Source organism: Paroedura picta, chromosome 5 (genome assembly GCF_049243985.1).
Source record: "Paroedura picta isolate Pp20150507F chromosome 5, Ppicta_v3.0, whole genome shotgun sequence".
In the NCBI taxonomy this organism is placed as follows: domain Eukaryota; kingdom Metazoa; phylum Chordata; class Lepidosauria; order Squamata; family Gekkonidae; genus Paroedura; species Paroedura picta.
In genome coordinates, this window is record NC_135373.1 from 59,430,966 (window position 1) to 59,443,958 (window position 12,993).

At 45.9% G+C, this 12,993-nt stretch overlaps 1 protein-coding gene across 3 annotated transcripts in view; it reads left to right on the forward strand.

Annotated features, from left to right (window-relative positions):
* Nucleotides 1-1,399: 1,399 nt before the first annotated feature.
* GRAMD4 (GRAM domain containing 4) overlaps nt 1,400-12,993 on the forward strand; it is an 87,703-nt gene continuing 76,109 nt past the window's right edge. The window contains exon 1 of one of the 3 annotated variants that reach the window (XM_077338239.1): nt 1,400-1,534. Coding sequence is in view for 1 of the 3 variants with exons in the window: in XM_077338237.1 (XP_077194352.1) it covers nt 2,119-2,147 (29 nt within the window). In the remaining 2 variants the exon portion in view is untranslated. Of the gene's footprint in view, nt 1,535-1,579; nt 2,148-12,993 lie in introns of those variants that run through there. The other 2 variants (XM_077338240.1, XM_077338237.1) reach the window with 2 other exon arrangements.

Here is a 12,993-nt window from a genome sequence, read left to right on the forward strand (position 1 = left end):
GAAAAATTATACAAGCCAATCTAGCAATTCTGGAAGCATAATATTAAGTACTGATTACCCTATATACATTCCCTTCTGTTACCACATTTTATATTCTCTGTTGGGAAATAAAGTTTGACATGTTGCATTTCTCTTATAGAGGTGAACTATACACAGGAAAATAAGGCCGTTAGCTTTCTGAAAGCTGAATGTACATTATTTTTCTGTCCACACATCATATTCTCCTTACTGGACTATGGAAAATGGTCTATTCTGCTCATGCCATATTATGGGTAATCAGAAATTGCTACAAGTATCAGTTTTACATCTGTTGTATGATCGGCCTCTTTTGAAGGTGAATGTCAGCACTCCTTACCAGAATATCATGTTGCTGTTTGTAATTCTTTTAAATATGAGTACTAAAACAGAGGTGACAGCAAGATGGTGGGGGGCCTGCTGGGAGATGCTCAGGGGTGGGGGCAGTTGCACCGGTGTTGAAGTGATGTCATGTCTGGTGAATCTTAGAACATGAGCACAATGCAGTGATGTTAGTTCTGGTTTTGTGTCAGAAGTAGCATTGCATATCATGTTGACGCTGGTGAGCCTCCCAGTTTTTCCCATGCCAGCCTGTCAAGCAGTGAGGGCCGATGCTAGGAGGTCTCCTACTACAGCTGGAGACGTGGCCTCCATAAAGGGCAGGAACATAGCCCCAGCTGCATTAGGGTTTCCAACCAGAGTTTAAAAACCTGCTGGACCTAACATGCTTCCATCCTTCCCTCTTCAGTTAGATGTGCACTGCAAAATCTGTCCTGAAAAATTCTCTGGCATGAAAAGGCCTGATTTGGATTGAGACCACAGTTTAGGGGAGAGGGACCTTCCCTCTGTGCCATTTCCCCAGCTTGAAAGTGCCCGCGAAGTACTATTTGCCCCAATGGGGAAATGTATGTGTAACCCACAAAAGGGATGGTATCCTTCATGGTTCACATATAGGACAAACAGTTCCTCCCCCAAAGAAAATAGCATAGAGTGGAAGCAGGAACAGCCTCTCCCTGTGTACCAGTGGTAATTTGTATCTGGCCCTATGCAACCAGAAACTGAGTTCCCAAAAGAGAATTTGCCATATGTCTCATGGCTGGACCCTGGGAGAAAGCATAACCCGTAGTTATGCTCTTTGAAGAGGCACTGGCTCATAGGAGGAGACATCTCTGGGATGCATGCTCTGCACATGCCGCTTAGCAACAAAGGAATGCTTTTATTGTTTCAGCCCTCTTGTTTTATTCATACACAGATGCATGCAAGTGTCATCTTTTTATTCATGGGTTAGAAGATTAAAAAGCACGCTGTGCATCAGCCCAGCCTGCAAGTGAAGGAAGTGTTGAGTTCTTGAGGCGGTGGCATGGGCTGTCGCTAGCACGTCACACTGCAAGGGAGGGAGTCCCATTTCAGGGCTGCCCCTGCAAAAAACTCCATGCGAAAGAAAAAAAGGAGGAGGGGAAGCCCATTCAGCCTAGCCCTTCCCACGGCGGGCTCGTTTGCCAGTTGCCAGCCGCAGGGGGTGAGTTTCGCGGGGGAAGTGGGTCGGCCCGTTCTACCGCCGCCTCAGTCGGCTGCCACGCAGTCGGCGGCGCCTCAGGTGTCCTGAGCCGGGGCCCTCCTGGGAGTGTCGCCCCGGGCTTGCCGCCGCCCTCCTGGTTCCGGCGTCTGGCAGGGCTCTCCTCGGCCTCCCGCGGGGCTGCTCGGCGGCTGCAGCGGCTGGCGCAGGCAGGACGGCGCCCTCGGAAGGCGGCCCCTTTGCGCGCCCAGGCAGCTGCCGCTGGGGGCTTGGCAGGCAGGCAGGCAGGCAGGAAGGGGGCGAGCGGTGACGGCAGCGGCTGCGGCTGCGCAGGGCGCTTGTCGCGGCCTTGGCTGGCTGGCGGCGGCGGAGGCGGCGGCGGCAAAGGAGGCAGGCGGGCACCTGCTGCCGTCCCCGCCTCGGGGGTCGTGGCGCAGGCGAAGCGCCTCGGAGAGGCAGCGGCTGGGGCAGTGGCAGCGGGGTTCCCGCGCCGTCCGGCTTGGCTGGCCGGGGACGCGACGGCGGCGGGAGCGGCAGGAGCCCCGGGGCTCCACACCGGAGGCGACACCGCAGGGCTGGCAGCGTGAATGAAAGTTTGGTCCGAATTCCGCGCCGGGTAAGGAACAAAGCGGCCCGCCGGTGCCTGGCGCGCAGCAGCCACTTTGGGGTCGGGCCCTTGGGAACCGCGCAAGCCCCTTCCTCAGTGGGCCTTTCAGCCGTGGGCCACGCGCCCTGGGGCTAGTCGCCTCGCTTTCGCGAGAAGTGCCTCTCTTGGCCCAGAGCCCTCCCGGGATTCTGCAGAGACCCTCCTGCCCCCGCAGCACCCACGCAGAGGACGCCTTTCTGTTCATCCCATTCCGCTCATGCTCCTATTGGCCTTCGGGTCGCCTCCATTCTCTCTTTAGGATCAGCCCCCCTCCCCCCGGTCCAAGTTTTCCCGACTGCCTGACCCTTCTTGAATAAGCTTTTAAGTCCCACTGGCCACGTCGCCTTTGCCCCGCGCCGTCTTGGGACTGAGGAGCGCCCGCAAGAGCCCCTCTTGCTGCCCTTTGCTTGCACAGAGCCCTTAACTTTTTCCTAGGTCTGTGCCCTAAGCCGCCAAGGCGGGGGTAGAGACCTCCCGCTAGCCTTCCCTGACCTCTTCCTTCACAGCCGGAACCTCCACCCCCTGGAGCCTGCAGTCGGTCATGCCCTGCCTGTGATTGAATAGGCTTAATCCCCACCACCACCCGGGGGAGAGCAGCAAATAAGGGACGAAATCTGAGCGTGGGAGGGATGGTGGTCCAGTTTTCGGTGGAATAGCTTCTATCTGCTGCCTTTTGTTCCTGGCTCCCCTTCCCCAGTTAGGGGAGGCATTGTCTTTTTTTGTTGCTTTACCATTCTAAAGTGGGCTGATATGGGGGGGGGATATATGAAGGTGTGAATTTCTGGTTATATTGTATTTTCACTGGGAGGGGAGCTGCTGTATTTTGCATGGGATTTTAAAAAATGTTCTGTAAGGTTTCATGATATTTGTATCTTGTAGGGAGAGTTCTGTTGTTTTGGTTTGTGTGGCTGCTGGAGGAGGTGGATCCTTACTCCCGCATCTTGTAACACAAGTGAAAAGGCCCCTATACAGAATGTGGACAGTATTCTGCTTATGGGTCCAAGCATGCTGTTGCACATGAATGCATTTCCCAAATAAACCCTAGGCATGGATATCTGGTGGCAATTAGAAGTTTGTGTCATCTACTCTGCTGTTCTCTTGTATCTGAACTTTTCTGCTTTGTTTGGTATCCTATCCTGTCCTGTCCTAGGTCTTTTTCAAGCTGTCTGGAAGGTATGAGACCAGTGGACTAACCGGTTGGATCTGGTTATTGGATTTGCTAAATGTGTCTCCATGGGCATACTGAGAACAGTTTCCTTTGTGTTGGTCAGGATGGTATTATTTATAATTTTGTGGTGGTGGTGGTGGTTGTGCTGTGTAAGGATGTGCAAAACATTTACATTAAATCAGCCAGTGAAGAGAGTCACAAGTGACAGCTACAGGAAGCTCGCTTGATAACAGGATAACCCAGTTTTGTTCACTGCCTTGCTGTTAAAGAAGTGATGTAGACAAGTGCTGATGTATTGGTAGAATACTGCAGTTGATTCCTAGTTCTTTTGTAACCTGACTTTGTAATAGATCCGCTTTTGCCTCACACTCTGGAATAAGTGAAAACTGGCTTTCTACTCAAGTACCCTGTGCTCAGAATATATTCTCATGGTTGGTTTTAAATTGGTCAGTGGGTGCCATTTTAAAACTGCACTTGCTTTGCTCCTAATAGTAGTCCATATATGCATGTGATGGCAAGAGCATTATGTCTCAAGCATGCATCTCTCTTTATCCAAAGAATGATGGCGTATGGGAAAATGATAAGATTTTGTTCTATGCTGGCTTGCAGGGTGAAGGCATGGGGGACAGGGAGGTAATGACTGTGGTCCAGTACAGGAACACTGGGCACTTCCTGAAAATACTGGTGCACAGATTTAAAAGAGAACACTTCATTCTGCATTTATGTATTTCCTTTAAGTTTCCTTTAAGTTTGTCCGCTGCCAGAAGCATACTATTGTTGTGTTTGGTTGCAATTGTTGGTTATTGATGTACATGTTCTACAGACTGTTTTATGTATGGTTCTCTGTTATAATGTAAACCGCCCTGAGCCTCCGGGGAGGGCGGTATAGAAGTATGATAAATAAATAAATAAATAAACAAACAAACAAATAAATAAATAAATAAATTAATTAATTTGTCATTGTTTTCCCCAATCCTTTTGACCCACTAAATTAGGACTGGGGCATGCAAGGTTACTTTCTCTGCCTGTGCTGATACTTCTGGGCCTGGTTCTAGTCAGTTGCATCTTTCAGGAAATCACCTTGCTCTGTTTCTTTACTCCTGCTTCTGAGGAGAGGGGGATTCCTGTGTCTCTACAATGTGAGGAGTGCAGAGTGGCAAATGTTTCCAAAATGACAGTTTTATTTTTCACTGCACATTTAGTCCTTTTTGTTTATGTTTCCAAGGAATCTATTCTGTAAGTTTTCTGATATGGAACTTTGGGGTCATGTGCTTAATATGTTATTTCTTGTTTCTAGCTTTATAGGCAAGCTAAATTATAATATTTAAAAACCATCTCATTTTTAAGTTAATGCATTTAATTATTTTTTATTATTCAAAGCAGTGTCTTCTGTGGTGCAGGGGACTGGTGTATGCATGTAGAACATAATGGGAGAATTTGTTTTTGTATAAGACAAGGCACTAAAAGAAAGAGCGGAGAAATATGAAAATAATAATTGTTTCAAGTATTGGCTGAAGTCAGATAAAAGATTCCATGGTTTGATACATTTCTGACAAACCTCAATTTATGATGACTAATTTTTGTGTCAGTTAAAAGTAGAAAATAGAAAAAAGTAGAAAATGTCACAATTGGAAACATATCTGTGTGCATCTTTAGAGATTTCTTTTTGTAGTTGTGGAGCTTTCTACAACTTGTTTAATGTCACTCCCCCCCCCCCCCCCAAAAAAAAAGCATGGCTGGATGCTGCTCTACATATGTGTAGAAGGAATTTCTGAATAATTGACTTGCACCAGCAAAATTAAATAGCAAGTCCCACTGTTCAGACATGTGACTATGACTTGTGCTTGTTAGAACCTTGTGGTACAGCTAATTCAGTTTATTGTATAAATTACCCTTTACCGATCATATTGCACTGTTTAATAGTACAGCGGCTTGAAATGTACAAGAGGCCTGAAATTGTGTGTGTGTGTGTGTGGGGGGGGGGTAGCTGGTTTGAAAGCTGTGTAGGGTCTGTTTCCAGTCTATAGCTGTTTCTTCCAATTTGGCACACAGTTATCATGAGAATCTCCTGCTGCTGCTGGAATTCCTCTGGCACTTGTGTTCATTTAGGAGTCAAGGGGAAATGGACACTTACATAACAGCTTGGTGTAGATAATTCTTGGCTCTAGTGAACAAGAGCTACCAAACATAATTTGCTCCAACAATAAACATTAAATCTTCCACATGTCTTGGAGAACAAACATTTAATGTGTCAAATTGTCTTCAGAGAGGGACCTGTGCTATGAGTTCATGTGAACTCATATGCCTCTGCTTTAAAGCTCCCTGCTGGGCTGTCTTTTAAGGACCAAAGTACATATATGTGTAGCTGCAGCTTTTTAGGGAGGGCCAACTGCTGGCATTCCTGGGTGAAGCATTGGTTCTAGAACCATTCCAGTCAGGTTTCTGCCCTGGCCATGGCTCAGATTGTCCTGATGCTTGATCTCCAGTGACAGCTGGACCAAAGCAGGTCAGCAATGATGGTGTTGCTCAATCTCTTGGCAGTGCTTGATGTGGTAGATCACGAGCTTTTTGCTTGCTGCCTTGTCAGTGACCTAGGAACTGTCCTTCAGTGGGGGTCCCAGGAACTGCCGTTCTGTGGGGGTCCCAGGAACTGCCCTTCAGTGGGTAACTTCCTTTCTCTGGGGTCAAGGACAGAGGGTCACCATCAGGGAGGATCAGTCATTCCCCTGCCAACTCCTTTTTGGAGTTCCTCAGGAGGCAGTCCTCTTACTAACATTATTTAACATCTTTATGCACCCTCTTGCCCAACTGGTCTGGAGCTTTGGGCTTGGGTGTCACCAATATGTAGATGACACCCAGCTCTATCTGCTGATGGATGGTTGACCAGATGCTCCTCCAAACTCTGGTCCAGTGCTTGCAGGCAGTGACAGAATGGCTCAGATCAAGCCACCTGAAATGGAACCCTTCAAAGACAGAGGTCTTCTGACTGGACCAGACCAGGAAGTGGCCTTCCCAGGCTGCTGCACAGATGGCTAGGAACCTGGGAGTGATATTGGATGCCTCCTTAACAATGGAGCTTCAAGTCACAAAGGAGCACAGCTGATGTTTTTCCACCTATCAAAGCTACTAGCATCCTATATGGCCCCAGAACACATAGCCATAGTGATCATCTCCAGGCGTGATTATTGTAACTTGCTTTCTGTAGGTCTTCCATTGATCCTACTCTGGAAACTACAGCTGATCCGAGTTCTACAACTACGCAGCTGTCCGAGTTCTCACATGGACACTGTGGAGAACCCATATAAGACCAGACTTACAGCAGCTGCACTGGCTCCCAGTCAAATTCTGGATTTGGTTCAAGGTTTTGGTACTTACCTTCAAGGCCTTAGGCAGTCCAGGCCCTGTGTATGTATCTAAGGCACTGCCTTTCTGAATACGTTCCCCAAAGAGCACTACTCTCAGTGAATGACAACCGGCTGAAGATCCCTGGGCCCAAAGAAATATGTCTGGCCTCTTGCCCAGTGGAATGAGCTCCTCAGAGTAGTCAGGGTCCTGATGGAGCTTGCTAAGTTCTGCAGGGCCTTTAAGACGGAGCGCTTCTTCTGGGCCTTTGGTCGAGACCAGCCGGGGAACACAATCCTGAGCATAGAAATTGCTAGTGAACTTGGCATATGTGACCCTTCAATTGTTGTCCTCGCTTCATTTGAGCATAATGACCCTGTTGTCTTTAAGTCCTCTTGCTGTGAATACTATTATGCTTGGTCTTCATTACTTGTGACCTATCACTTAAAGTCCTTCTGCCACATATTGATAACCCCATACCAACTATTTGGGCTGTAGTCATGCTACAGAAAGAGGAGTGTCCCCCCCCCCCTCATGGCTTTCTGCTTAATGGGTTACAGTAGTTTTTCTTAACCTTTAATCCATTACTGTTCACCAAGTACACAACATTATTATTGAATGTCTCTCCATCCACTAGTTTAAAAAGGACATTGGTACAGCACTCCATGAAAGCCAATTGTATTTAGGTATAAATATATTTATGACCCCTGATCTGGAAAGCCCAGAGTAGCCTGATCTGATCTAATCTCAGAAGCTAATCAGGGTCAGCCCTGGTTGGCACTTGAATAAGTGACCACCAAAGAAGTGTATAGTTGCTATGCAGAGGCAGACAAACCACCTCTGAAGTCTCTTACCTTGAAAACCCTATGGGGTCACCTTAAGTGGTAGATCCATGTAAATGTTCTGAATTTTTTTCTGTAAACCGCCCAGAGCCATAGGGAAGGGCGGTATAAAAATCTAAATAAAATAAATAAATAAATAAGTCAGCTATGACTTGACAGGGAAAAGAAAAATAATGGGTAGGTACATAGATCTCAGTCAGTCTGATGCCTATTTTTTGTGTGAGATTTAAAAAATTTTCTGGGAGATAAAATCTATGATGGGTGATCTTATCCTTCACAATATTCCTTCATATACTTTCCTAGTATCTTTATTTCCCTATTTTTTGTAACATCCAGATTGCAGAAGAGTCTCAGAGAACTTGTAAGTTGACACTGTTACATATCATTCGGCTGGCCCTAAGAAAAGGTATTATGTGGGTTGGGTTGTCACTGTCCAAAGGCATTGCAAGTTGGGCAAAGGGATGCCAAGCATCTGGAAAGTGTTCCATTCATCCTGAAATGGGTGAATGACCCCTAACATTTGTACCTTAGCCCCAGGGAGAATATAATGGCCCCCCATCAAGAATTTCTGGATTTCATGGTTTTTCAGCTTGGTTTTGTCCATGACGCAATCTGTTTTGGCTATATGATCCATTAGCAGCTGCAATGTTTTACATGATGTATATAATCCTCTTGATTTCTCACAATTCAGTTATTCAGCAGTTGATGCCTGGCAGCTGGATATGTGATAAGAAAATCCATTCAAACAGGTTGTGCTTGAACAAATTTTGGGGTGAAACAAAAGGTTATTTGGTTTGATCTTCAATAGCTCATTTACAAATTCAAGTCATCACCTGACTGAATGATCTGCATTGCACAACTTTCTAGTAATTTCTCATAAAGTATTTTGCAACAGTTGCCTTTATTTACACACAGCCTTCAGTGTTCATGGAACTCTGTAGAGTGGGAACAGGCAACCAGGGTTTCTTTGAGACTGATCCTTTTACTTTACTGGGAAAATTCTAGAATGGGAGAGAGTGCTGTGTAGAGCTACTGGTAAGCTGAAGCAAGCTGACCTAAGGTGCAGGGTTATCTTGGGGCCATTTTAACATCACAGCCTCCCCCTGCAGGTGTCCCTTGGCCTTATGATGTGTAATTTTCCTCCCTCAGAAAGTTTCTTTCATTGGAGACGACTGAAGATGACGCGGTGCTCGGCCGTTCCGTAACGAGCTCCCGAGCCAAGCAGAGGGCCGGGAGCAGAAGCACCTGGCAGACCTGAGTGGGATGCGCAAATCTCGCTCGCTGGTCGCCCCAGGAACCGGGAACGGCATCCTGAGGGTCCTACAGATCCGCGGAGACTAAGTTCTCTGGATCACCGCTGCCTGTGCTCGGTGCCATAATGCCATCCTTGTCGTAAACAATTTTCTAAACTTGAAACGACCAGCCGCATAAAATCCTCCATTTTCCCCAGATTATCTCTTTCCAGCTGAAGTCTGACGAACCAACAACGCAAAGACTGTGAGTTCTCTGTTTGCTTTCCTCTTCTTTAAAGCCAGGCACTAGCCCCCTTCTTCCCCCCTAACCAATTTACAAGGGAATTCTTTCTTCGGACGGGAGGCAAGCCAGCTAAATACACTCGTTAAAACAAACAAAAGAAAGAGCTTAAGAATTTGTTAAGGAGAGATCAGCGGGAGATGCTGACAGTATACGGAGATTGACTAACTGATAATTCCTGATTGCCCGGACTCTCACGATACGCCCTGTCTGTGATCTGTGACTGTTTACAGCAATGGAAAACCTAACAAATGCACAGATATTTCATTTGTTATGCAAAGGCAACTCAGAGATACTGAAAGTAGTCAAAAAGGTTGAAAAGGAAATTCAAGATACCAAGAAAGAGCTCTCAGACAGAATCAACAGTTTGAAAAAAATAGCTGATGAAAACACAATTCAGCTGGCAACACACCAAACGAGAATCCAATGTCTGGAAGTTAATCAACAGGAGCGGGAGAGAGTGGCAGAAGATAAACCTGAAGCCCTGGAAGTAGAATCTAAAGCTAGGAACGTAAAAATCAAAGGTGTCTCGGAAGCATTTGGGAAAACAGACCTAAGGAAGGAAATCACCGAAAGCCTGAAAGTCTACTTAGAGGAGGAAGAGATTCGGATTGACAAAGTATACAGAGTCTATTCAAAGGTGACCACATGCAAGAAGCAACCAAGAGGCATCTTTGTGGGCCCTGACAGTAAGGCTGCAAGAAATACTCTACCCCAAAAGCATCAGGCGACGCCGCTGAGTTTGGTGGATCAAGAAGCACAAATATTTCAAGACCTGCCTACAGATACATCATGGAAAAGAGCACAATTCCATCTTTTGCGACCACCTGAAGAATGTGACGAACAGTGGAGCAATTACCTGGTCTTTCTTAGGAAAGACAGCAGCAACTTTTAGGTTAGGGCCAACATACTAACCTAAAGAAGGACGTAGATAAAGAAGGACGTAGATAAAATTGAAAGGGTACAGAGGAGAGCGATGAAGATGATCTGGGGCCAAGGGACCAAGCCCTATGAAGATAGGTTGAGGGACTTGGGAATGTTCAGCCTGGAGAAAAGGAGGTTGAGAGGGGACATGATAGCCCTCTCTAAGTATTTGAAAGGTTGTCACTTGGAGGAGGGCAGGATGCTGTTTCTGCTGGCTGCAGAGGAGAGGACACGCAGTAATGGGTTTAAACTTCAAGTACAACGATATAGGCTAGATATCAGGAAAAAGTTTTTCACAGTCAGAGTAGTTCAGCAGTGGAATAGGCTGCCTAAGGAGGTGGTGAGCTCCCCCTCACTGGAAGTCTTCAAGCAAAGGTTGGATACACACTTTTCTTGGATGGTTTAGGATGCTTAGGGCTAATCCTGCATTGAGCAGGGGGTTGGACTAGATGGCCTGTATGGCCCCTTCCAACTCTATGATTCTATGATTCTATACGATGGGAACTGACTATATATTTCTTAAGATAATAACAGATTATATTCTCACTAGTAATAAAGCCCGCTGTATGTGGAATACAGCGGGTGCTAGACACTTACATTTGTGGCGAATTGCGGCGTCCTGATGGCGGGGCCTCCCCCAGGCGGCGTTTTCGTGGCGGCGGCCCTGTTGTTCAGCGGCTCTCTGCGCGACTGCTGGGGGTTCCCTCGGGTGGCGACCTGATGCGGCGAGAGGCGCTTTGCGCTTTGTGGCTCGCAGTTGCTGGGGCTGGGAATCAGAGGGACCAATCGGCAGGCGCAAAGCGCCTGCCGATTGGTCCCTCCGATTGCCTGTCATGAGGAAGGGTCCAATCTGGACCCTTCCTCATCCCGGACACATCCCGCCCCAGAACGCCTTACTCTTTTATTTAGTCCGTGGCGCCCGCAGCGCCACGGGCGGTGTACAGATATGTATCAACAATTACTTTGCTAAGAAAGACAGCAGTAACTTTTAGGTTAGGACTAATATGCAATGGGAACTGAATATGTACTTTTAAAGATAATAACAGACTATACTCTCACATGTATCAACAATTATTTTGCTAGCTGGTTATTTCTTTTTCTTTTCATCTTTCTGTAAGCGCTTCAAATACAATAAAAATAAATAAAAATATATATAAAAAAGAAAGTTTATTTCATTGTGACAGGAATTCTTATTTATAACTACCGACAGCCAGTGTGGTTTAGTGGTTAGAGCAGGCTTAGAATCATAAAATAAAAGAGTTGGAAGGGTAATCTAGTCCAAGCCCCTGCATGATGCAGGACACTCCCTATCGCTCATCCACTGTAACCTGCCACCCCCTTGAGCCTTCATAGGATCAGCCTCGCCGTCAGATTGCTATCCAACCTCTGTTTAAACATTTCCAAAAATGGAGAACCCACCACCTCCCAAGGAAACCTGTTCCACTGAGAAACCACTCTAACGGTCAGGAACTTCTTCCTGATGTTTAGACGGAATTTCTTTTGAATTAATTTCATCTGGTCCATCACACTGGGGCAAGAGAGAACAACTCTATTCCATCCTCTACATGGCAGCCTTTTAAATACTTGAAGGTGGGGTTCAATTAGGGCTTCATGAAACCCTGGGATTTTTTGATTGGAAGGGTTTCCGAAATGGGTAGGAGTTAATTTTTATATATTTTTTAAAAAATTGTTAAACATTTATTGGTGATATGACCATATGTGGTCATGTCAGCCCACTATCCCAAAATGTCCAGTGATGGGCCTAGAGGGGGTGGGAGAGAGGGGCCCAGGTGGGCATGTATACTGCTTTGTTTCTAACCATATTCAGCAAAATCATGACACTTTGGGGGTTTCTCACAGCCTGAAGTATGTTTCAGGGTTTCTCAATGGTAAAAAATTGAGAAGGGCTGGGTTAGGGCTTTTGACTAGGTTCTGTGAGGCTGAGGCTTTAATCCTCACTCTACCATGGAAACTTAGTTGGGTGACCTTGGGCTAGTGACATTCTCTTGGCGAATCTACCTCACAGAATGTTATAAGGGTAAAATGGAGGAGAGGAGAATGACGTAAAGTGCTTTAGATACCAATTGGGGAGAAAGGTGGAGTATAAATGAAGAAATTAATATTTTCTCAGTAACATTCACCTATTGGGGTGGAAACAGGGGCAAAAAAGGCAGTTAAGAAAGGAATGAACAAATGCTTGGACTTTCTTTTACTTACAGTTATCTTGGAGACAAGCTCTTGGCCTTAACCATTCCACATGGTTGTTAAGTAAAAATGGGGATGAATGAACAGCTTACACCCATTATATGTTGTGTTGTACTTGAGAGAGTGTGGGATACATATTTAATAATCATACTGTATTTTTTTTTACAAAGGATACTAAATAAATACCTGGTTTTTGTTCTTGTCTAGGATGAACCATGGTGGACTGCTGTTTTAATTTGTTGTAACTATTCACTATATAATACATGGAGGTGGGTTTTTTTGCCAGGGGAATAACACAGCTATGTTTGTAGCATGCAGTTATATTTATCATTTTTCTTTTCCACTCCAAGCCTAGCTGCTTTATACCAATGTACCAGTTAGCTCATCCTTGTTGATTCTAACTGGTAGCAGCAGCTGTCTAGGATTCTTTAATGGGGAGAGGTTTACTTGCAGCTTCAGGTTCTGAAGCAAGGTTTTTCAACCTTGCTTTATGTGGTCCTGTAATTGGAGATGCTGAGGATTGAACTTGGAAACTTCTGCACGTAAAACGTGGGTTCCACCATTGAGCCACAAGTCCCATCATTACCTTGTAGAAGTGGTGGTTTTGACATTGTCAGTCTGATTTTGTCAGAAAGATGCTTACACTATCTTTGTGGATTTGCTGCCATTTTGATAATGGCACAGGATTGTTTTTGGGCTTGCATTTTGTGCAGCTGCTTCCTGCCTGCTTGAACACATCAGCCCTCACTTTCTGTGATTGCTGCAAGACCTTCATGTATTGCTGGGCAGATGAAAATATTAA